Source organism: Pipra filicauda, unplaced genomic scaffold, assembly GCF_003945595.2.
Source record: "Pipra filicauda isolate LSUMZ 115617 unplaced genomic scaffold, ASM394559v2 scaffold104_size2351352_pilon, whole genome shotgun sequence".
Classification (NCBI taxonomy): Eukaryota; Metazoa; Chordata; class Aves; order Passeriformes; family Pipridae; genus Pipra; species Pipra filicauda.
In genome coordinates this window covers 526,046-552,167 of record NW_024103485.1, presented here as the reverse complement: position 1 = coordinate 552,167, position 26,122 = coordinate 526,046, and the positions used below count along the sequence as shown (strand labels likewise).

The following is a 26,122-nucleotide window of genomic DNA, read 5'->3' as shown; positions in this document are numbered from 1 at the left end:
GGGACGGTGATCAGGACCTGCCCTTGAAAATAGACAGGTAGTCTGGCAGAAAAGGGGAGAGGGATAGGGTGAAAACAGCAGCAAGAGCAGCCCAGAGCAGCCAAAGGACCTCAATGCTTTTTGAGGAGGGGAGGATGGGTGCCTCACAGCAGGCTGGTCAGGCACATGCCTGGTGGGGGCAAGAGCTGTGACCTCCAGGACACCCTCAGAGGTGGGCAGCGCTCAGGAGCTCTGGTTACTAAGCCATACAGGCAGGAGGAAAGCAAAATTATTTTTATTCAAAACACAGTCAAGACAGCCACAACCTCTGCACCCTCATATGAATGCATGTCATCTCTGCCTCTGAGGCAGTTCCTCTGGATGTGAGCCCTTTGAGTGGCCCAGGTGAAAAACAAAGCTAGAGCAGAGCCTTTTGGTAATAACTATGATCAGACATCCTACAGCTCAGTTCTTCTAGCTAGAAACTCTTTAAATAACATATTTATAAAATGTTTTAATTACTATGACCCCAGTAAACGCTTTTGTAATTTTTAAATGTCGATAAAACAAAAGAAAACAAACACAAGTATTCCATGTGCGTTGACTTAAAGATAAAGCTCCTGAAGGTCTTCAAATTTCTATACTGTCCAGTAAAACCACGGGTGGTTTGGAGTTGCAAAAACAGAGACACTGAAAGAGTAGTTTAGAAAGGGAAGAAGGAGAAGTGTTATGAATGAACTCCAGATGGAGAGTGCAAGATGCTGTAACAAGTCTCAAGCACTGTTTACAACAGCCTGTTTTCAGTCCTGGCCTAATCCTAGGCTTGCAAGGGCTCCTGTTGTAGTGCAATTCTGAGGTGCATTATGCAGATGAAATCACATGGGCATAAATAGAAGGGAGGAGAGTCTTATTGCCTGAGCTGAAAGGAGAGGCCACTCTTTGGCATTTGCACTTGGTTGGATGTTTTCCATTTTCCCCTCTGGGAAACTTAAATTAGTCAACCAAAATCCAAGACGTTCAAACCCGGAAAGCTCTTGCTTTCCACTTTGCTGATTTAAAGATGGAGGAAAGGGACAAAAAATGTCCATGTAATTAGCACGGAAAATCACAAAGAATTTTCACCAGTTTATTTGGAAAGCATCCCTTTTTACAGCTCAAAAAAGGAGCCTTTCCCATTTTCTTCATAGAGACAGAAAAGACAGTGATGAATCTAATGAGCAGTGAGCTGACAATCTCTGTGCATTACCCCGTGCCAGATGTTCATGTCAACAAATGTGACACCCACTGAAGCATCTGCCAAATGAAGCAGTCTTTTCCTGATGTTCTTAAACCAGATATGCTCTGCCCTAAGGTTGCAAATCCTGTGGTACCTTCCTTGCCTGATCGCATCATTATTTTGAATCTCTGCTAAGTGATAATGAGTTCATGATCTTTAGCCATACAGAGTGAAAACCCAGGAATCTAGATGTGGATTCCAAATTATCCAAAAGATTAAAGTCCATATAAAGATTTTTTTTGCCTTTAGTCAGTGTCTTTTTCTATTTTAAAAGAATATTAGATAATTCAGATTGGTATGCCATAGGATTAAAGAGTGTGCAAGTCTCTTTTGTGATAGTCAGTGGGTTAACTAGCTTATTTTTCACTTCTTTCCTGAATGTTTCCCCCTTATGTGTGACAGTCCACATGAGAAAATGATGTTTCATGGCATATGCTCACAGTGATTCACTATAGCATCAGCTAAACCACAAAGTAAACCTCACATGTTGCACTGAATGACAAGGAATTAAATCTACTACTGCTCTCTATTTTGCACTGAACAGCATTTTCAGTTTAAACACTCCTGTATTCAGGTGGCCTCTGAGCACAAGTACCTAACTGGGCAGAGAGAAAAGGAGGTTCATTTCTGAGGCTGAGAAAGTGAGTCTTGAAGAAAATACTCTGAGACAAAATGCATGAGGAGCAGCCACATTTGCAGCAGAAAGGTACTCTTTGAATAGCAATGAAGCTACTACTGAACTTAACTGGAACTACCACTTAACAGATCTCAAAACCAGAAATAAAGTGTGCCAGAAATAAATAGATGCTGCATAAAAGATCTCATGGCCTCTAAATATGTCTATTTTTTCCCATTCCTTATCAAGTTACCTGACCATTTTTCCCTTTTGCTAATTGACATTCCCTTAGTTTTGTGGCCCTTTAGATTTTGCATGGCATTTTAGATCCATTTTCATGAGTAGCCAAAGCCTGACACTGTTGGATTCACATAGCTTCTGTCCAACTAGTTATCTCACCAATAAGAGAGAAGCCAATCTTAATATTGAAAAATAACAAAATATTTTAGCATTCGAAATGCTTTAGTAGTTTAGCTTTTAAAGGTTTAATTCTGAGCCACGTTATCCCATTTGGTATACAATGTCACTGGGCTTTACATGCACATGCCAAATAGCAGAAGCCAAACCAGAAAGATGCAAGGCCCAGTCTCAGTTTCAGAGATGAAGAGCAGAAACGAAAGAAGAGACGCTTACATACCTGGGCTTTTGTTTCCTGACCAGATCCAGCCTGCTGGCAGTAGACTTCAAAAAAATCAGCCACTCCTTCTTCCACCCACAGCAGCGTCACAGAGGTCTGAGTCTTGTTGACAGCAAACAATGATTTTGGAGGAGCTGGTTCTGATTAAGAGAAAAAAAAATCTCCTTTTATTAAGCTTATCTTTAAGTTTCCAGACAACTGAGAAAAATGAAAAAAAATGAGAGCAGTGCCGGATGCCCTTCTATCCTTCATTTCCTTCAGATAAAATCTGCCAGTGTAAAACCTCTCATGATGATAGACTACCACTGTAAAATGGGAAGATGATGAAGTGTGTTGGTTTTTCTTCTCTATTTAAACTGTTCTCCATTTGGACAGATGGATAATTACTTCACTTCCCTTTTCAGCAGAGCCCTTGTTTGAGGATGATCAGTGGATTCTATTAATAGAACAATGTTAGCAGAGACTCCTTCAGAGAAGATGACTGTCCACCTGTTAGCAACACATTTGGCCTGAGAAAGCTCTTCTTCTCAAGGCCTGCCCCAGGAGATGATAAAGAAGTAGCTTCCCACAAGCAAAGACTGTCTAGGTTCATTAAATTGTTGCAGAAGAAATATTTAGTCAATTATCAGTTTAAACAAACACTTGCAGTCTTTTTTTTTTTTTTTTCCCCAGGCTAACATTTAAGGGCCTTAGGCATCCTGGGCTCTTCTGGTTTGCCTCTAGAGGTTGTGAAGTTTGGGCTGTACACTTCTGAACTGTTCTCCACAGTTTTCAGATTTCCTCATCTATGGATGTTTAATTAAAGCTGTCATTCTCAATTATTGGACTGATTCCAGGATTTTGACACACTGCATAAAATGAGTGATGCACAAGAACATTTTGGTTTTATTCTTTTCCTTCACAAATAATTTGTTAGTCTCATTCTGGGAGATGCTGTCACAGGAACCTGGATGTGATGGGTAAGATCCACCACACAAAAGGGCACAAAGGACTTGTTCAAGTGTTAGAGACATTTTGGAGATGTATCTGATCCTGAAACAATCAGATCTGTGTTGGAGGCTGCCAAAATTACATTGGCATTATGGAGAGAGTTGGGCAGGGACTGAAGCACATTCATGTGTGTCACAGGGATTGCAGTGTACATATTATCCCAGCACTACAAAGGAAAGCATCCCTCTCCCATAATTACACCCATATATCTGCTCTTGGATTCAGAAACACATTCCATCCCTCACTCCAGGTAAAAAAAATGGCCTCAATCAAAATATGAGGTTTGCGTTTGGGCATCATCCCAAGCAAATCCTCCCTTTGCCTCCAGCAAATAGCTCGATTTTTCTGCAAGTGGAAAGTTGCCAGGATGAAGCAAACATCATGGAGGGAAGAGCATTTGGCAGGAAGGCTTAAATGACTGCCAAGTGCCAAGTCGTCTATCACTTAGACTCAGTTTCCACTACTGCTAATTACAATTCCCATTGCTCCTCTGAGAAACAGAGAGAAGGAAAACCTCTGGTAAAACACCCCTACTACTGTCTATTCAAACTTCAGACATCATAAAGGGAAAAAAACCCCAAAACTCAACCCAATGAAGAACCCACAGGCAGAAGTCTAGAAGGGATTTATCAAAACATAATTCATTCCACCTTTTTGTTGTTGGAAATGAGAGGCGAAATACCCGCCTCAGTTCAATAAGTGCCTGTCCTTAAGGAAAGAACAGGAGGATACAACTGTGCTGCAGGGTGTAGACACATGAATATGTCTGAAAGATAAAGCTAGGTGGTATTTTGAAACACCTCCCAAGAATCTTTGGACAATTGTAGCACCCTCACACACCCACCCACTCAGCCACAGGGACAAACACACACGTAACTGCACACAGAAAAAAGGCATGGGGGAAACAGTGGACAGGGCTTGCAAAGGGAAGAAAAGATTCATAGAATTTGTCTACATCTTTCAAATATTGCCTTCGGTCAAAAGACCTGGAAGAACTTCAGATTGTTGTCTCTGCACTGCTTAGCCCAGCACCGTTTAAGCAATTTGACTAAGAGTTTTGAAAAACATAAAAGGACAATGGTTGCTTCAATACCTCTAATCCAATTAGAAATTATAGAGTACTTTAAACTCACTTCTTTCACTGTGACTCACAAAAGGTTTATTATTCATGTAGGGAAGATAATCCAGTTTGAAATCACAAACTTTTCTTTACCCACCTTCACAGTGGAGTTAATGCCTGCTAGAGCAGTCTGGCACACTGGGAAATTTCACAATTTTAGGTACCTAAGACTCAACAATTCTAAGTACATTCAAAAGACAAATAAAATTTCTTAAGGTACAATGGTGCAGTGTCTAGTCTTCCTCCCAGGTAAAGGAAGATGTTAGGCAGAAAGTCATATTTTAAAGTCTTTCCTTAAGGATCAAGTTCTCAAGTCGTCTTTTGTTTCTTTGAGTACATTACACATATTTCACTTATAACAAAGGTGGATTCCACAACCACAAATCTGACTGTTTTTCTCAAGAGCACTGTCATTGATGTTATTTAAGGGTATATTTTTGTTGTTTGAAGACTATGCAGATGTCCAGGGAGACAGGAGGGGAGACAGGAAAGCAGACCAGGTGGCATCTGCCAGGAGTGCAGACCCAGAAATAGGCTTCTCAGAAACAAGGAAGGTTCTGCTTTTTATTGAAAAATCACTCTGTGAAGCCTGAGTTGCCATTCTCAAAACCTGCATATGTTCAAGACCTTAGGGAAGCAACTATGAAGTTGTGTTGTTGTCTCAGAGAGGCACTAAGTGATTTCCACTCTTCTACTTCCATTTACAGTCAAATTCTGACACTTACTCATCTTGAGCAAAACTATTTTAGAAGAGTAGCTTAACATGCAGGAACGAAACAATATTCACAGCAAGGTGAGGTGAAAATTGCAGCTTTGCAAAAGAAATGGGGTCACAGGTACATAATTCTGAAACAAGGAATGTGCTGCATCTGCTGACAGAGTTACTTTTACAGTCAAACGAGAGAAGGAGTGAGTTTATAATTTACAAACAAACTTTTCTTACCCAGTTTCACAAGCTGGGGCAGGGAAGTATTGCTGCCTCTTTCAGTACAAGCAATCACTGAAAGGTTGTAAATGTCCCCCGGAGGCAAGCTCAGCACTGCAGTCATCACATTGCGTGTTACCTGAACAATTAGACACACACCAACTTAAATATGATGCAAACCATACACCTTCCTTGTAAAATTAATCTGGTTACTTAATATATTACAAAGGAAGTTCTGTGCATCACAGCAGATGTCTCCTGCATAGTCCAGGCTTACTACATGAACCAGTTCCCACTGACAAAAACTATGAAAGCATTAATGTTTGGCAGAATAGCACAATGCGAAAACAAGACAATCTCAGGCTGCACTTTCCATATGAAAATTTATGGAGAAAGAAAATCTCCCTCACACACTGAGAAGACTCTTGCATCTAGACTTTTCAAGTTGTGCAAAATGCTAAAATGCTAAACAAGCCATGGACTTGGGTCCCTTGCAATTCTAGAGGAATTTAAATCAGGTCAGATACCTCTAAGAAGAGCACACAAGCGACATGTAGGCAAAGCCTTTATATATCCCACAAACCTGAAAATTAAATCCACCTTGGCAAGTCTAACACCTGCCAGGAGACCTGTTGACTTGACAATAGATCTCAGGGTCTGAGTTCATTCATCTGCAAGTTTGAAATCAGATATGACTCAAAACTGAGCTGAGCTTCAGAAGATTGTGAATAACTTCTCCCTGTTATTATAGTGGTAGCCTCCTCATTTCTCCAGGGTCATGGAGAAGGACACAGAACTCAAAACAGACTGTTTTTGGAGCACTTGTACACTATCTACAAAGGGCATGCTCAGGAATCTCATGCTGGTTTTCATAGTCGATTTTCAAGATTAAGTTTTCAGTTGCAAGAGAAATTGACAGTTCTGAATAAAGACTAACAGGGCTCTGCACAAAACTTTCATCACTTCTCTAAAATCTGACCGACTCCTATGGAGACTTGGGAAATACACAAGGAGCAGGAAGAAAAAGTCAGCATTGTCTGACAGTGTTTCCTATTTATTTCAATAATCCCATAAGAAAAACAACCATAATAACAATCTTAATAATTTCAGTAAATCACATTATGAGATTGCAATATAGTGACTAAGAGTTTAGGAGAACAGGTACACTCTTATGCCTGCAAGTGTGTACCCATAATTACCCATATGAGCAGGACCATAAAAGTTAGTTGTAAATAGGTCGTTGTAGGATTTTCCTAAAGAATGCTCTCTGTGTTCCCTTATCTTGAAAAGATATAAAGACAAACATTTCTAAAGACATCTCTAAAGCTTTTATTTTATTTGTGGATATACTGTATTGTAGATACCCTCTATTTTTAATCTTTTGTTTAGGGTAAAATTACATATTTGATTTTGTTTTTAATTTGATTTCATATTAAATGTTTATTTTATATTCATTTAATATACAATTTTCATATTCAATGGAGCCACTTTGGAACTCAATCTTGCCACTTCTGTTAAGGATAACAAAAAGTCTTTCTACAGATACATAGCAAAAGGAGGGGCAAGGAAAACCTCCATTCTTTGTTGGACATGGGTGGGAACATAGTTATCAAAGATGAGGAAAAGGCTGAGGGATTTAACACCTTCTTTACCTTAGTTTTCAACAGTAAGACAGGTTGTCCTGAGGACAGCTGGCTTCTGGAGCTGGTAGACAGAGATAAGAAGCTGAATAGCCCCCTGTAATCCAGGAGGAAACAGTTGGTGACCTGTTGAGCCACTTGGATCCTCATAAGTCTAAGGGACCAGAGAGGATCCACCCAAGGGTGGTGAGGGAGCTGGCAGAAGAGCTCACCAAGCCACTCTCCATCATCTACCAACAGTCCTGGCTCACTGGGGAGGTCCCAGATGATTGGAAGTCAGTGAATGTCACACTGATCCACAAAAAGGGCTGGAAGGTGGACCTGGGAAACTCCAGGCCTGTCAGCCTGACCTCAGTGCCTGGCAAGGTTATGGAGCAGATCATCCTCAGTGCAATCACACAGCACCTACAGGATGGACAAGGGATCAGACCCAGCCAGCACAGGTCTGGACCCCTCAGTTCAGGAAGGATATTGAGGTGCTGGAGCAGGTCCAGAGAAGAGCAACTAGGCTGGGGAAGGGACTGGAGCACAAGTCCTATGAGGAGAGGCTGAGGGAGCTGGGGTTGTTCAGCCTGGAGAAGAGGAGGCTCAGGGGAGACCTCATCACTCTCTACAACTCCCTGACAGGAGGTTGTAGCCAGGTGGGGGTTGGTCTCCTCTCCCAGGCAACCAGCAGTAAGACAAGAGGGCATGGTCTTAAGCTGTGCCAGAGGAGGTTTAGGTTGGATATTAGGAGGAAATGCTTTCCAGAGAGGGTAATCAAACATTGGAATGGGCTGCTCAGGGAAATGGTGGATTCTCCATGCCTGGAGGTTTTTAAGATGAGACTGGATGTGGCACTCAGTGCCATGGTCTGGTAACCACGGTGGTAGTGGATCAAGGGTTGGACTTGATGATCTCAGAGGTCCTTTCCAACCCAACTGATTCTATGATTCTGTGAATGGCAGAGAAATTAGATTTTTACTGGAAGAATAATAACCTTACCAAGATCACGACTTTTAGAAGGAAGAGTGGGATATTTTTGCAAAAACTTTTAAAAATTCAGTTATTAGAATATTTTATTTTTAGGAAAGAAAATAAAATATAGAGTTTTCTTCTTTGTTTGGAACAAAGATCCAAATATTGAAAGTTCCTGCTGTTCAGAAACATTATCAGTTCTAATCACATAATAAGATTCATGCTGGAACAAGCTCCAGATGGGTGCACTCTTGCAGCCATAAGGAATCCAATGAAAGCTATGCAGGTTACTGCATGTAAACCCAAACAAAAATTGTTGATGAATTTGCACTTCTGTTGAAAATACACTTTCAATTCAGCATCTGCTGAAACTTTCCCTTGAAAAAGACCGAACACTTTCTTCCTGCCAACTATTGAAAGGTCAATACTGGTGTAGAAGACAGTCACAGGCCACAGGCTGTATGAAGCTCCACTTCTGGCTGTACACATTCCTGCTCTGCAGTGCTCCACCACTATTGCAAACACTTCTCACTGTAAGTCCAGGGGCTGCTCTTTTACTTTAGCTTAAACCTGCATCTCACTACCTTGCAGTGCCATGACTTTAATCCATAATTGGTGCCGCCAGATTTCTTTTTCTAAGTGAATTTTCAAAATGTTCAAGAGAATGTACCAAGAAATCATCTAAATATCTAGCAAAGTTTTCTAAGAAGTGCACACATTCTGTGTGAAATCCTCATCCCATCGGTTAGTGAAACTTGTATTCAAACATAAAATGAAAACAACATAATTTATAGGGATTTTTTAATGAAGTCAGAAAATGGAAAGTGATAGCACCTGGCTTGAATCAACTAAAAAAGCTCAGCCAGTAATGTACTCTGGTTATTAATACCTAAAAATTGAAAAGACTGCATCTGTTCAATAAAAAAAAAATACTGTTTTACTGTCTGCAGCTCAGAAGTTTATAAGGTATTTTAAAATTATCTAAATTACTGGATTACCATAGAAACGTTTTGTTCACTGGCTATTTTGAGATCTGTGAAACTTTAAACTTGCTGCAACTTTGTAATACAAAATTATCAAGTCAGGAAAGCAAGCCAAGCAAGCAATATCACCTCCCTCCCCCCCAAAAAAAGAATAAAAAAAGCCCAGAGAAATGAGCAACACAGTCCCCACTCATACTTACACTCTTCTTGATTTTCTTCTTTCCTTCTGCAATGACCATCCAATGCAGCATCCTGGAATGAGAAAGGTCAGTACCATCTCCTCCATAGGTCCAGGTGACATACAAAAGGTGGTTGTAATATTCTGTGGAGGTAATCTCTGGTGCCACTGGTGCTGAAGAAAGAAGGTACATGTGTTATAAGACAGGGTCTAACACAGTTGATTACCAAATCTAGTAATAAACTCTGGATCTTTCTTCAAAGGATACTGTTGTGAAGAGAATATCACAAAGTTAGCAGAAAAGTGTTAGTAAAAGCTACTGCATCTGAGCTTTAGCTGAAAGATGTGAAAGCTGTCACTGAACCTGGGAGATAATCAGAACAAAATACACTTCTTTTTGCAATCTTTCAGTTTAAAAAAAAAATCATAAAGCTACTGGCTGATACAAATAATTTTTTGAGTCAGCATTTATAATTGGAATTCAAAATCAAGCTAAAAGCCTCACATATTGCTTCATCGTGTTGTTGCACTGAAAAGAAATACTGAATTGGTACATTAAATAATTGTAATAGCTTTTCCACAGGAAAAAATACTGTCTTATCACTGAGCTCACATCTTTCTAGGAGGAAAAGCCCAAAACCTGCAGTTTTACAAAGAACAACTTTTTGCATGAAAGTTATGACCACCTTTCTCCCAGGGTGAAAGTCCCACCCCACAGAGGGCAGCCACAGCTAAGTCACCTGAGCACCAAGTGTCCAACCTACAGGCACGTGGTAGCTACATTATTAGGTCTAAGGTGAAACAGCTCTTCTTCATCCTCTTCCTCCCCACACTCAGCTCCTGCCCAGTACTGTCCTCTGTGCTGCACAGCTCAGACTGCCCCACCACAGGCTGTTTGATGGCTTGTTTTGTGCTGGAGATGCCAGCAAGTCCTTGGCTCCCTGTGCAGCCCAAGAACCATAGAATCACTTAGAGTGGAAAAAACCTTTTAAGATTGAGTCCAGTCCTTAACCCAGCACTGCCATGTCCATCACTAAACCATGTCCCTAAGCAACACACCCACGTCTTGCAAATACCTACAGGGGTTGGGAGTCGACCACCTCCCCTAGTTGGGTTTCTCACCATCTGTGTCAGGAAGTTTTACACCCCACATACTTTGCTTTGCTGTATTTTCAGCAGACATCTGGTAAGTTGGAGTCCCTCTAAAGAACGAGGGCTGGCAACTGAGAAACTTCTCCCAGCAGCTTAAAGAATCCTTCTCATGGAGCTCTGTCACTGAGCAGAGGAGTTCCCTACTTGGGCACACCTCCCATGGGGTTGCTCACTTCTGCTGTTGGTGCTGGCCTAAAAGCAGGGCACTCCCTGCAGCTGGCACCTGGGGCACCACATATTCCCACTGGAGCTCTGCCTGGGCAGCTGCACTGGCCACGGTGGGTGAAGAGCTTAGGGAGTCTGTGGCTTTCTGGCAGGTGGGCACCATTGCTCCCTGGTTGAGTTGGCAGGGCTTCAGCACTCTCCCTGCGTGCTCTTCTGCACAAGCTGCCACGCCAGCTGCTGTGCCACATCCTGTTTTGCCTGCCCCGTTTGTGGCACTCCTGGTCACTGGCACTGCTCATATGTGGGACGGCAGAAGAAAGACAGCAAGCTCCAGAACAACTCATCTCCTCCTAAAATAGATATTTAAGATGAGAATTACCTCCTGGAGGTGTGTCCCCACTAACTGCAGAGGGAGCATAGTTGGTCAGCACACCTTGATTGCCTAATCAGAAGTTGCAGGTCCCCAGTGAGGAGTTAACACTGAGTGAGTGGAAACCCAAAAGTGAAAGTCAGTGATGAGTAAAGATCTCAACACGGTCTCAAAGTGATAGCAGTGGGATAACCTGGATAAAACAGGGAAACATATGAATCTCTATATGCTTGGCAGATTCTCAGGCAGCACATGCCCCGTGGAGTCCGGTGTGTTTGTGCAAGGGCAGGTCAGACGCAGCTGCCTCCCTACCACCAGGGTCCTGGACACCAGCACAGCTGCGGGTTCCAGCAGCCGAGAGGAGACGCAGGACGGCCTTGGAGCTCAGCTCTGTCTGAAGGGGCCACAAGATGTCACTGCTGCTTTCACGGAGGCTCCTATGACTTTGGCACTGAGATATTCGTTGGCGAGAAGATTTACTGAAGTAATCGCTGAGGAAGGCAGCAAATACAATGCACGGACAATTTAGAGCCATTTAGAAACGTTTAGTAAGATTATTCTCCCAAATTCATCATGAAGATGCCCTTTTATGCTGTTGAGAGGAAAAAGCCTAGTTTATTCAAAGCAATGTTTCTTTTAACTTCTAGAGTTCCCAGTCCATCCCTTCTCACAGATTGTGTATTCCTTACAATTTAAGGTCACAACTGGCATGAATATTACACACTAATAGTAATTTCCCCCTGTACCTTATTATTGATGACATGCTTTCCCTCTTAATGTTCACACAAATGTTTGTTTTAGGTGTCTTACAACGAATCTCCAGCACATGTCAAATGAGCCCAAGGGCCAGGGCTTGTGTGACACACTCCCCCAGCTCCACGTGCCACTGGGAGCTGAGTGGCACAGAGAGGCTGTAGGAAATTACATCCCACTGCTGACCTGGTCCAAAGTGACAGCTAAAAGCATCCACAGGCAGCAGATGTGATGGCAGTCCCCAACACCAAGAAGACTCTCTGTCTTTCTCACTCCTTTTGCTTCTCCAAAGATAAAAGCATTCTCATTGTAAAAACAAAATGCTGGTGGTTTAAAGAGTCCTTACTTTTGATTGCTTTAAATCCAGCTGTTTACAGCAGGTGGCATTAAACTCATTAGTCACCACAGCAACACTGGCAGCACCACAATCTCTCCCTGAGTTAAAATAACAGTGTTCAACTGCTGCTGCAGGAGCCTGAGAGAACAAATGCTGCTTCTGACAAGTCTCTTGGATCCCCCAAATCTCCTCGATGCTCTTGGGGACATCTGACTAGTTGTCATGGGAGAGAGCTATATATCATCTGGTGTCTTGTAATACCCTTTTCATTCAAGTACTGCAGTTCAGTAAAGCCCCAGCCTCACTAGAGACTCCATACAAGCAGTGGGATCCTGCTTTAGGGAAATGGTTTATCCTCTCTGAGCTTTCTGCAAGGTGCATTCCCAAACTCCCAGATGATCCTTCTACTTTGTTTTTAAAACTCAAGCTTATGTTCCAGGTGCAGAGGTTAGCTCTCCAGTTACACACAGAAGAACTGACAGATGGTGTACTGTCAAGACTATGAAACCTCCACTCCAGTATGTTAAAATTTAAGGGCTTTTTGGTGTGGTTTGTTATTTGTTTTAATTCCTGGCAACCTGTGCAGGGGAGCTAGTGCTTTTGGAATGATGCAGAAAGAGACCAAGTGCTCCATAAAACCATCTGTTCCCTCTCTGGAAAGAAAGAGGCTGAGGGTGATAAAGAACTCTGCAGGCCCTTGATAACTCGAAAGAGTGAAAAGAGTTCACCTAGGGGGAACAAACATTTGAAACATGCAGACTTGACAAACTGGTATGCCATGTTCTCACAAGTTAGCCCATCAGCAGTCCCTGGACAAAGTTGAAGAGATTGCAAGTAATAAGGCAATCAGAAGATAGGAGTGTGGTGACCATTTATTGATAAGCACTTGTAATGTAACTAAATCAGCTTTCTTTGTTAGGACTCTTCACTTAAAATCACAGTGTGATTTTATTAGCTCATTGCTACTTAACATTTCCATCAGTATTCTGAAAAAGCAGCGTTGATGAACCACTCAAGTAATGTGGCAACTGGTAGGAGTGGAGGATTTGGACAGTGCTGTGCTTCAAATTTTGCCCCCTATGCTGGGCCTGCTCAGACAAAATGTGTTTCAAAGTGCCAGGTGCAAAGTTGAGTCTTTTTGGAAAATGGCATGTAGACAACATTCCCCAAATGATAAATTCTGTTAGAAAGCCACATAGTAGAAGTAAATCAACACAGATCTCCAGTGTCACGCTACAGTAAATGCAATCATCTAGATACACAAATGGGAGAGCTTTGAATAGGGAGCTGATTTTGCCTCTAGGGGAATATTCAGCAGGCTGGTATTATACCTCCAGTTTTTATGTACTTTAGTAAAGATAGGAAAAATTAGAAAGGCAGAGTAGGGAAAAAAAGTAACATGAGAAAACACCTTACAGTGAAAGCACCCAAAGAGTTCAATGGAAGCAATTTATTAACAGAAAAAAAGTGAAGCTAAATTCTGTATAGAGAGCAGAAAGAAAAGCTTTGTGTCTCTTCAAACAATAAGATAAAAGTGCAATAAGAATTTTGAACTGTATATTAAAACTAGAACAATTCAGATCAGAAACACAGGGTGTAAACTTTTGATAGTGAGAGGAATTAACTATCAATACAACTTTCCAGCTGGATATTTTCACTAAGGACCGGGTGACCTTTTTTAAGACAGATTTTGTCATTCATAAATGTATGACATTAAGAGATTCATCCATTTCTGGTTTTGTCTATATCTGCTAGTTAAGAAGTTGATCCATTTTTCATTTAACAGCAGTAGCAGTCCTTACTGTCATCATATAGAGATTCAGACTGATACTGATGACAGCTTATATTTTAGAAGAACCTTAATCTCCCTCATTTCTCCTGCAGGTTTCCAGAGACACAATATTGAAGTGAGTGTCCCACTGGAACATTTCCACTCTAAAATGCTGAGCCTGGTACCCAAATCAGTTGGAAAAGACATTTCTTCCCTCATACAGCAACCAACCAGCTGGAAAATTGCTTCCTTACAGTGCTACAGAAAAGTTGATTGATGCCAAAGGACAATGAATATCCCTGGAGACCCTTTACGAGGCTGTGGTGGGTGTTATGAGTTTCTGATACACTGGAAAAGTGCCAGAATTTGTCTGCAGTGTAGCTTAGGATCAGACATCTCAGCATGGGAAGGTTTCTGTTGGCTTCAGTGGAGCTGTGACTTAACCCACTGATAAACTTTCTATTGTGGCTCTGTCAGGCACAGGCACTGTATTGAATATAATTGCAAATGGCTCTTATTCAGTTACTTCCTCAGGCACATTCTTTTAGTCTTTCACAAACAGAAAATCTGGGACTAGTATCTGCTTTGGAGTGAGTGGTTGGGACATTATAGCCTGATTTTTCTCACCTATACTTCTGCAAAGTGAACTAAACAGTGGTACATAAAAGCAAAATGATTCAATGGGAAACTTTGACTTTGGCCTAACCAGCCTGGATGCTAGAAACATGGCAAAGTGCTAACAGGAGCTGTTTTATGCCAATCCCTCAGTGGCTGATCTGTAGGACATATTGAAGATTCAAACCCAAAGAATCTAACAAGAGATGCCAGAGTGTGTTAAATACATGAGTAATCTCCACTGGAAGAGGGCAATCCATGTGGTTATATCAATTTACTGCAGCTGAGAATCCAGATTACTAATGACTTGCCAGCAAATATATGGAAGAGTGTTTCACAATATTAGGAAACCTAAGAATTCAGGTTTACCTATCTAACTATTAACTTCTGCATGTGTCAAGCATGTAGTGTGGTAAAAGATGAGCAGGACCACTGGCCCTCACTGGAGCCATGCATTCAGCTGATTGGAGGACTGGAACAGAGTAACCAAGCACTGTGCTTGGCATAGGAAAATTTTATATATATCCATTTAAAGCAGTCCTCAGAGCCCTCCTTAAAAATAAAATAATAAAGCAAAAAAAAAAACCCCAAACCCAAACCAAACCAAAAACCACTTGGTAGATAAATATCCTAACTTCCAGCTATCTGCAGGTGAAGCACAACACCCAAGCCAGACTCTCTCTGCGCTTCTGCTCCCAGGAGCACTCCCAGAGTTTTTTCCAGCTGGCTGCTTACCTGTTATGAAGCTGATGGTGGAACTGTCACAGCAGCTCAGCTCTGGGTCCCCCCAGGTCACCATGGTGACCCGGAAATTGTAATACCAAGCAGGCAGCAGGTTGGCTATTCTCTGTGAGGAGACAAAAGACAAAGAGCAGCTGAGGAGAAAATCCACCAGCATGAGGTGTGACTTAAGAAATACAATGATATTTATAAATCTGGTGCCCACACTCATTTTACTGAGCTTCCATACCTTACTTCAGTCAAAATCCCCGGAATTTGGCCTTTCAATTTCTTAAAAAAATCTGTGCAGGGAGAGCAAACACAGTTGTGATGGCTCTGCTGCTCATCCACCTCACGCACCTGCTCCAAGGTCCTACCTGCCATGGGAACCTCTCATTGATTTCCAGGGTGGGAAGAACAATACCCACGGAGCAATCATCCACCACGAAATTCTCATGTGATGAAGGCAAAATATTTAACTTTTTTATTTTGATTAAAAAGGTATTGAGAATAAATTAGAAACCATGTTTTTGACTCAAATATTGTCACTTTAAAAGACGCATTTTTTCCAATTTTCGAAGTGTTTTTCACTTTCCATTATCATTTATTATAAATGAAATATGAATGAAACATAAATTACTTAAGAGACATAAATTAGACATGCAAATATAAATGAGATATAAATGAAGTATAAAATGCAATATATGTTATATTATAATATCACATGTAATATTTAGGTTAAATTCAAGTACTTCCATTGACAGCACAAAACACTTCAAATATTTAATTTTTATGTTTAAACGAGAAGCCTCATGATATTTTTTAAAATTCAAAATAAAAGCAAATTGGAAATAATGGACATTTTCAACAAAGTGGAAATAATTGCTATTTTTACAGATCCCTGTTGTTTGCAGTGGCCTTTTTTTTTTTCTCCAGATACTACAAGACAATGCAAATATAGGGTTTGTGATCTATCTTTATGATTTTTGGGAAAAGCTGTATCCAAATTGACACCAAAATCTCGAAGTTGCTTGGACTTCTTCTGACATGCCCTGGTGTAATATTTAAAGTACCAACATCACTTCGACAACTTTAAAATAAGTCGCAGAGCACAAAATTAATGAAGCAACTAAACAGACTAAAAAGACAAATTCAGTTTCAAAGGCTCTCACCAACTCTTAGGACTTCAGGAAATAATATTTGATGATTCAAGTGGTTGGATTTTGATTCCCCTGCCTTCTCACTGTTGCTCCAGAATACACCACTCACAGACGTCAGTAGATCATCGGGAAAGTTTTGGGACGTGGTGGGATTCTGGAGCACCACTAGAGAACCCAAACAAAAATTCACCAGTCCCTACCTGTATGTTAAATGCCATAACAGAGGGACAGGGAGACATTCTTTTCCTAATTCAAGCTTACTCTTTAAAATTATTCTTTAAGAAATGCTCACTTTAGCTGCGGTAACACGCTGTCAAATTTCAGACTGAAATCCAGACAAAGGCTTCCTTGAGCAGCATTTGCAAGAGTAAGGGGCAACATCATCTCATTTCCTAATGAACCACATTAACTCTGGATGATAGCTTTGCTTCTTAGATGACCCAGATCACTCAGTTATTAATCTATTTGTGCTGAGTCATGATTACAAGATATTAATTACTCATTTGGTAAGTTATTTTTGTTTTTAATTTCCCTGGAGATTTATTGTCACGGACCCAATTACAGTTAAGGCGCTGCAGCCAAAATGACTCCACAAATGGTATTATGCAAATCAATTACAGTAAATCACTGTGGCTCTCACCAGCAGCAAAAGTTATTGCTACCCTTTTTGCATACTCATAACTTTCTGAACTACTAATTTCAGCTAAAATTGCTTTCTGTCTTGCACTACAACAAAGTCTGAATAAAATCTGTTCATCTTGTCTAGGAGATAATGGAAAAGAGGACGAAAATTTCACTTCATATCTGCAAAGATGCCTGTGAATATATATGTTTGGGTGTTTTTAGAGAGACCAGTGTACAACTGGTTAAAACCCTGGCATAAGTCTTTTTAGCTTCAGAAACATGAAGGCTATTTTCACAAAAACATCTCTGCATCTAAGCCTTCCAGATGGCACACTGCAAGACTAGCCCACAAGCCCCAAATCCATATTATCAATATTAATTATGCAGATAAGGCTTTGGACGACGCTCCCCAAGGAGATGATGGAACTTTTAAAGCCTTGACTGACAAACTGACCCACAAACCGAACCCGCCTCTGGACTTGCTGAACAACAAAAAAAAGAGGCTTATCTCCTGCCTCATCACTCTGCTGGAAACTGAGCACGCTTCAGCTGGCACTCCCTTACTTCAGAACAGAAAATGCCTCTAGCATATGGGCCATTTTCTCTGCTTTGCTTGGAAAAATTGTGCCAGGCTTAAAGGCAAATGTACGTAATTCATGGGGAAAAGGCTGGGCAAAGAAGTGTCACCGGGTGCCAGGACCACACAGGCAGGGAAGAGCAATAGTCAGGAATGGTCACTTTACCACAGAGGCAGTTAAGGAGACGGTTGCTGCTATTTCGTAGTAGGTTGTCCACTCGGAGGTCATTGTTGATGGGTTGAAGTAAAACATTTCTACAACGTATTTCCTGAACACCCCAAGGAAAGGTCTGTTCCAGCTCAAAACCACAGCAGTAGGTCCCAAAGGGTAAAGTGTCAGATCCTTTATTCCAGTGGGCACTATAAACCAGAAATTATCATTAGTAACGTGCATGTGTTATCAGTTGCACTTTATTTTAAAACAATACCTTTCCTTAATCAAGTTCTACCTATTTCTGGTTTGTTCCTTACCTTAATTCCCAAGAGCTTCCTTGACATAGTTGAAAATCATTTTTTAAACATTGTTCTCCAGTTTAAGACCACTTTTTCAGAAATGTCTACAGACCACTTGGTGTTGGCTGCTTAGCTTGAGATAAGGCACGGGGCTTGCTTTTTCATAAATGAGAGTTCCATTTTACTTTGAAAATCAGGATGCTTAGGAGATATTTCAAGATGCTCAAAAACAAAAGCATCAAAAGCCATGACACCATAAGAAAGAACATTTTTTATCTCTAGCACTCCTTCCCTGGGGAACCTAAAGGTTCTGTCATGTATTGCTATTCTTGCCTCACAGGTGGTGACACTGAGAAAGAGGAGTCAAGTGATTTGAAAAATGTCACATAAGGGTCAACTTCTGCAACCTATACTGGTCTGGAAAGCAATTACTCTTCATGACTTAACTGAGGCTACTTAAATAAGTACTTTGCTATAATTCACAAGGGTTGCAGAGCCTCAGCTATTGCACACTGGGTCAGAACCGAGACCAGCACCCAGATTACTTCAACCCATGCTAACACATGATTGCCTTTACCTTTATAAATCATTTACTATGCCTTTTCTTTGCTTTCTCTAAAGTGCTAATACTCACACAGTGAAAGTGAGCCTTAGGCTAAACATGGGGAGAATTGAGCACTTTTTAAAGTGGATTTTATTTTATTTGAATTTCATTCATCATTAACCACCGCTGATAATATCACAGAACAATTTTTTTTTGCAGTTCTATTATTTTAATATCAAATTAAATATCCTTTTATGAAATGAAAACTCATACGACTGTTGTGTTAGTGCATAAAAACATCCTCTTTATAATAATGAGATGTTCTGTTTAGAAACTGATTGCCATTTTGAGTTTAGTAAGAAACTTTTCTGGAAGTGAGTCCATAAAAAAGGGGAGAAAATTAAGGAATTTACTTTGGGACTACATGATTTTACTTTCTCAAATAAAAATAGAATTCTTTAACTACAGTGAGAAAGAAAATCAAAAGCATTTATAAAAATTGTCCAAAGAGAGGAACTTCAATAACTAAATATATGTTTACTTACTACCTTTTTACTTTACTGAAATATACCATACTTTTCAAATTTTTACTCAAACCCAACTTATGAAAATATACAAGGATATTGCCTAGAATGAAAAGGCCCTCATCATATTCACTAGTCCACATATTTGCTTTTATGTAAGGATTTAGCTGTTAAAAGGTTGACTTCTTTTTCACTTTCTTCTCTACATCACAGAGAGGATGCAGACTTAAAAATACACCTGCTCTTCCACTGGGCAGACTATTTGTCAAAAGGAGAAGCTGGGTGACTCAAGTTGAACATTTCTCTGCAAAAGTAACTCTGTACACTGAATCTCTTTCTCTTTGCATCAAAACCGAGCACCACTAGAGACAAACATATATTCAAGTGTCCAAGGGTGAAGGCAGTTCTTTCCACAGGGCACTCTCTGTATGATTCCTGTCCATAACTTCTCTCTATTTAATTTTGGTAATAACATTTAAATGTGAAATATCTTCCCTCCACTGAAGGAGTATTTTCACCACCTCAGTAATGGGCTAGGCAACACAAGAAAAATATTCTCATTAAGTGTTCATTAGACTTGAAATAACCAACATGACAATGTTTTACTCCCTCATGGGATCTAGGACTTCCTGAATATACTACACATATTTGAAAACAAACTCAAACAAACACTTCTCAAACAGTAGGTGCAGGGATTACCAATGGAAAATGTAACGGGGTCAGAAGGTGGTCCCACCAATGGTCCTTTCCGTAAGTAGACCACAACTTGGTACTGGGCACCAGGAACAAGATTTTCAATGAGGCTGCTGCTTGAATTCACCTAATAGGAGGGGAACACATCAGATATGAAGTATTTACTTGGTTAATTAGAAGAATATTGAGACTTTACTTGAATGACTCCAGTTACAGAGGGCATGAATCCGAACACACTGGCATCGACAGAAAAAATCTGTTCATTGAGTCCAAAATGGCAAAACTGTGAAAGTGGTCAGGACTGACTTGACAAATAATCTGACTCAGAGAATCACACGTGCCTGGCTGCATAAGGTCAGCTATCACACTGTAGACCCACTCTCTCCTGCTGTCAAAGTTTATTAAAATATTCAGGCTACATTATTAATTTTCAGGTGATATTATTCAGGCTGGAGCATTTAGACCATGTGTTTTCAATCAAAGCCTGAGGCTTTTCATCCATCATCCAATGCAGCTATGTGAGCTGAAGGCAGCATTATGGGAAAAGCTGTCTTCTGAATGCATGTAGTAAGTGACTCCACAGTGAAATCAGAGAGGAATTATTCTCTGTCATTCTCCCCTCCACGGCATTAAAAAATGTGACTAAGGGGCATTGTGGTTTTTTCTTTACAAGTCTGAACATCACCATTAAAATTTCTGCTGTGCCACACCAGGTTTCAGTCAGAGCTGGAGGCAGAATGCCTGACCAAGTGACTCCTGGTCTGATACAATACAAAAAAATCTTATCTCCTGAAGACTCCACTAACAGCAAATGCACAGAACAGCTTTGAGAAAAAGCCTTCACACATTCCTTCTCGAGCTGCAGGCTGGTATTTCCTCCTAATATTTTCTTCACAACCTTTCCAAAGTCTGTATCACAGCCACCTCTGCACTGGTGGTTTACTGCAAAGCACATGAATGTATCAGTGCCAGCACAGATTTAGTGAGGAACAGAATTTGACTTTACCAGCTGCTTTGGAAAGCTAAATCACTTTTAAATCATGCACCATGTTAGAATGGATAGAACTTTGCACTGCATTTTGCCCCTTTTCAGCTCATCAAGAAGAATTCAAACCAGCAGCTATAATAAGCAGGTATATATGTATAAAAACTGGCAGAATTTGATAAAAAAAAATTTGTAATGGCAGAAAGAAACAAGTAACTGCAGTTAGACCTTTCTACCTACTGGCAATAAACACACGTTTACTTTTACAGATATCTTGTTTATTCACATATTAGGTACTTATTTTTGAGTTTGTAGATGAATCCTGTAGTAATTACTTAAATCATAAATGTATATACTTGTGACCTGTGGTTTTTAATCACCTACCATATTGTTTTGCTTCCCATTTAAATGACTGGACTTTTAATAAAGAACTTGAGATTACAAGCTGATTCTGAAAAACAATTCTCAAACTGTCATGAAAAGACACTTCCAAACCCTCTAAGTTCACTGCCATTCTTGAAATAAAACTCAAAATTTTTGATAGAGATTCATTTTAAAGGACATTTTTAAGGGACACAGACTCTCATATTAATTCCCTTGCGGTCCTAATCAGAGAGTTGAAGGAGACAAAGATTTATGGGGAGTGCTAGTGGTCTCCTTCCATTCTCATGGGTGAGCAGAGGGTGCAGCAGGGGCAGCACTGCAGTCCTTTGCAGACTCCATCATCACACATATTTAGGGAGCCAGACAGAAATCATGGCACTGCTCAGAAAATGGCCTTATCAACATCTTGGTAAGGTTACTGAGACGTGGGCTGAAACCTCTCTCTCACTGAAGCCACTCGCCACTGACCCATCAGAGACACGGAATCTGATGTGGGGTTGCCCTCACTAAGGGCTTCAAGTAACAGAAAACTGGCATGTTTTGGGGTTCAGGATTTTTGATGATTACAAACATGTCCCACACAGCAGCAATAAAGAACTGTGGTCCATCCAAATCACAGGTGGCCTGAATTGCTATTTACTTCCCAGTGCTGACATCTTTTCCTATGGATGACTTCTGATCATCTCTAAACTTCCAGAAAGTTTACAGTCAGGTTCTGTATTCATATATAGGATAGCTAAGAAATAATTTATGCTAATTTGATTATAATAATGCATGTGAGCCCTCCACTTAATACAAATGGATTACGGTACCTGCCCAAGTGCTATTATGGTATGGTACCATTTTGCCTACTGCCACAAAAATGTCTCAAAGGGTACACTATAACTCATAAGCTTGAAGAAAGAATTGGTCACAGTCAGTACAACAGAAACCCTGTTTTAACAATACTGTGGTGTATTGCACTCTTCTGTTCCTAAATGCTGTGCTCTCCCCTACTCTGCAGCCCTGAGCCTGACAGAGCCCTGGGGCACGATGATTCCAAACAGCAGGACTGTGGGAAATTTTTTCCTGGATTTGAAAAGGCTCCAGCTTCTGCTCCTTACCTCAGTGCAGTAGTGTTTTTCAAGCCTTTGACTTTCCTTTTGCTTCTGACAGGTCAGGGAGAGCACAGACACAATGGTGTTGTTGCCGCCGCTCTCGTGTGATGCTGTCCAGGATGTCAGGGCAGTAGTGGAGCTCAGCACTGTCACGGTCACATGCTGGGGCTTTTCAGTGAGCTCCTCTATCCATTCACCTGTGGGACCTGGGACATGTCCCAAAAGCATATGTGAGCAAGCCACTCTATCCATTTGAGGCACATATGCTAAAACACCCTTCCTTCACGGAATTATTTATTGCTAGTGAGGGAGGCTGGACTCACAGTTGTCCACCTCCACAGCCCTTGGGCAGTCAAGGTGTGAGCCCCTGGGAAACAGTCTGTGGCTTGAGTTATTTTACCTGTAGCAGAGCAGATGACAAAAGAAATGTGACTGTCTGGAAATTCAGATTGCAGTATTCTCTGTTGCTTACCAGAAACCACCCAGCAATATCAGATTTGCTTCAAGGGAATGTTTAAAAGCAGTGATAGGTAATAATGTACAGATCATTGGCCAATGTTAAAGGATAAGCACACAAAATTTTTCGCCTCTCCACGTACTAACATACCCTCCAAGCATACTATTAAGCCTTGAAGCGTGAAAATCAAATTCACAGAGGTCACCACAGCGGAGAATCTCATTCTCCATCAGACTTTTTGAAGCACTTGCTAGACAACGCGGCTTTATAGATAAATTAACAGTTTGGAAAATAACTTCAGCTAGACTTGGTCAAAATTTCAGATTTCGTGAAAATAGTTAGTTTTCTTGTCACTTTTAAGTGATGCCTGTGACAGCTCTCTCCTTGACATTCCTCCCTCCATGCAATTCTAATGGCAATTTATGTTTATTGATAAAAATAAAACAAATGTCAGAGCAAGAACGTGGTGTGAGATCAGCCTATAAGATTTGGCAATCCATACTGCTATCTGGGTACAACAAAAATGTTGTGTAATACAAGCCAATACTTTGACAGGATGATTCACTGACTGAATGCTACAAGGATAAGATAAGACTGAAGCTACGGGCAAAATTTATTCACGGCAGCAGACCCACACCCATGCAGGTAAAAAAGAGGAATTTGATCATTAGATTAGTCTCTGGAGCCAGTGGATGTACAAGTAGTTCTTACCATTCAGAAACAGTTTCAGCACTGCCATTAAGGGAATTCAGATTGGAGACTGGAGATTGGAATTGGAGATACTACATGTCATGACCCAGAGTTGTAGTCCCCACACAAAGTGCCTACCTTCTCAAACTTACAAAGAGGAATAGAAAAGCAATTTCAATGTAAGACTACTTGTACACATCTCTGATTTGGCATTTTACCAGAAATACATTAAAAAAATCTATCTAAGATCCTTGCGTTCAACAGAATAAATAAGAAAATTGTCAAGAATCCTCATCTGGTTCTAAAAGCCTGCAAAACTAACAGACTAAAACCCAAACCCCAAATGTTCTCATGTGTTATATGTAAAATTGAAATATTTTAGATTCCTGTAACATCTTAATACTTATACCCAATGAGATTCAAGTTCATCCTTTATTTTGCCATCCACACCCCTACACTGTGGATTAGTATGTCCTCATTTCTCTCAGGTCTCTGTCCACAGGGAGTACACTTGATGGAGGACCCTGAAGTGCATATTGCTTGACCAAAATAAGTCACATCTTGTAAAATGGAATAACATTTGATAGTAATAGCAGTGCTACATATATGCACACTTTAATGCTTTTCATACAATGAAGCCTAAAGAAAGCCAGAAGACAGTGAAATTATAGCAGCAGAGACACTTTCTCTTGTGTGCTGTTTTCTCTTTTTTCTTTGTTTTTCAGTTACTGTTTCTTTCAGCTATAAAGTTGTTAAAAAAATACTAGCGATAGTGGAATTGTTTGGTGCAGTCAAGCATTATTATAAATTAAGTCTAAATAGTATTTGTAAATGTTATGAGCTACTAAAGACACAATCTTTATTCGTAATGTACTTATGTGCTTGAGTGCACTTCCTTTTAATATGAATTTTTCTGTCAGTTTTAGCTACTGTGTCTTGTTGCAGCATTCATGATTTGGGGAGGCACTGTCTTCCCACAAGTAAAACTGTGTACTCCTTCAAGTATTCCCCTTTCTCATTGTATGGGCATTCTATAGTGTATATCTATTTCTTTTTGTAGAAAAAGGTACAAAGGTGACCACAGCCATCAGGAGGATAATGATCTGAATTCACCAACACCTGTCTCGCTTGCTGATCTAATTGTAAGTCAAGGTATTAGTTTACACAGTAGTTTATTATTACTTTGCCTTTTACTAAATCACCAGTTAAGAAACTCTGGGATTCTACAGGGAAATAATAAATGACTTTTACTCCTTTAAATTTAGCAGGCTGAACTGCTTCACCTACTGTGATTTGCTCCATGTTCTCTCAGAGACCATGCAATTTCAGAGTTCAGTGTTTAATTGTGCAATTCCCACACTCTCAGCCTGAGCTGCCCTTCATCCCTAACCCAGTACATGCAGCATACTCCAAAAGTAGGGAAGTTAAATATTTCCAAGACTCTCTATAACCACCAATTATTTCTTGGAATTAAATCCTCATTTTGAAAGATGAGAAAGGGTTATTTTTTTTCAGTGAGCCACTTCTGAACCCCAGGCAGTGACTCCATCACATCCCCTGCTTTCAGTTCTTAGGTCTGCCAAGATGACAGGATGAAGGCCCATCTGGACAGGATAAAATATATAACATATTTCCATTATATTTCCTTCACTGGCATGGGGAATTACAGAAGACCAAACTCTTCTGATCCTTCACCAGATGCCAAAGGTGCCACAGTGGTCAAACTCTACATTACAGTTATGCTGTTCTGGGAGAAAAAGATGGGATTGTTGAGATACTTACTGATGTAAAAGCTAAGTGTTTTTGCTGATTGACTTCCACGAACTTCACAAGAGCCAGAGGAGCTAAATGTTGTTACAGACAACTTGTATTTTCCTGGTTCTTTCAGTTCAGCAACAAATTTGTGAGTGTCCTCACTTACTGTCAAAAATTCCATTGAGTTCTCTAAAGCAGGAGGGGAAAAAAAGTGTGGATTAATTGAAATTTGAAAGGCTCCAGAGACTAAGAAGATTATTTACATAATGTTAATGTTTTTTCTGCCATGAGATTAAAAGGTATCCAAAAGAACTGGATTTACATTGATAGTTACATTTTTTGACATCAGTACAAGAGTAATTAATGACAAATTTTGCAGTATAGGAGCAGAGTAACAATTAACCCAGGCCAAATTTTCATTCTGTGGAAGGCATGATAAAATAGGGTTGTCATGGCTGAGCTAGTGATAAAAATCACACCATGAGAAAAAAGGAGCTTCCATTTTTCCACCTATCGCATTCTTATTCTGAAACAAAAAAGAATTTTCCCTCAGAATGGAAAGGCTTGTGAAAACTGCCAGAAAATAAAATTCATTTATATAAAATAGATTTTAAAACAGAAAATCTTCGAGCAACATGGCAATTTTTTTGTATCCCCATCTCGTAAAAAATCTCCCCATTTGTTACCAGTCTCTTTGTGGCCAGAAGAATGTGTTTGGCAGCTGTAAACTGTGACAACTGCTGATCTGAATTGAGACTACCTTTTCTGCATGTCCCCTCCAGTCCAGCTCTCCCTGAGAACCTTTCTCAGTGACAGTCTATGGTATAATGCACCTTCTTTGTCTCAAATTTCTATCAGTTCATCTCTCCTTCTTTTTATAACCAGAATGGGTTTACAAAATCTACAGTGTAAACAGTGAGATGGTATGTACGACAGTATAAATGTTGTTTAACAAAAGAGAACTGCAAACTGTGATTTACCTCTCCTGCCTTACT

General features: G+C 40.3%; 1 protein-coding gene across 5 annotated transcripts in view; it reads right to left on the bottom strand.

The window, feature by feature from the left end:
- The window catches only part of PTPRO (protein tyrosine phosphatase receptor type O), a 155,134-nt gene that overhangs the window by 27,278 nt on the left and 101,734 nt on the right, over positions 1 to 26,122 (bottom strand). For all 5 annotated transcript variants that reach the window (XM_039379331.1, XM_039379340.1, XM_027747437.2 and 2 more), the window contains exons 6-13: positions 25,155 to 25,316; positions 22,232 to 22,431; positions 19,766 to 19,886; positions 17,712 to 17,905; positions 15,200 to 15,311; positions 9,324 to 9,475; positions 5,562 to 5,682; positions 2,509 to 2,648 (exon numbers count right to left, since the gene is read on the bottom strand). In XM_039379331.1, the coding sequence (XP_039235265.1) occupies positions 2,509 to 2,648; positions 5,562 to 5,682; positions 9,324 to 9,475; positions 15,200 to 15,311; positions 17,712 to 17,905; positions 19,766 to 19,886; positions 22,232 to 22,431; positions 25,155 to 25,316 (1,202 nt within the window). The remainder of the gene's footprint in view (positions 1 to 2,508; positions 2,649 to 5,561; positions 5,683 to 9,323; positions 9,476 to 15,199; positions 15,312 to 17,711; positions 17,906 to 19,765; positions 19,887 to 22,231; positions 22,432 to 25,154; positions 25,317 to 26,122) is intronic.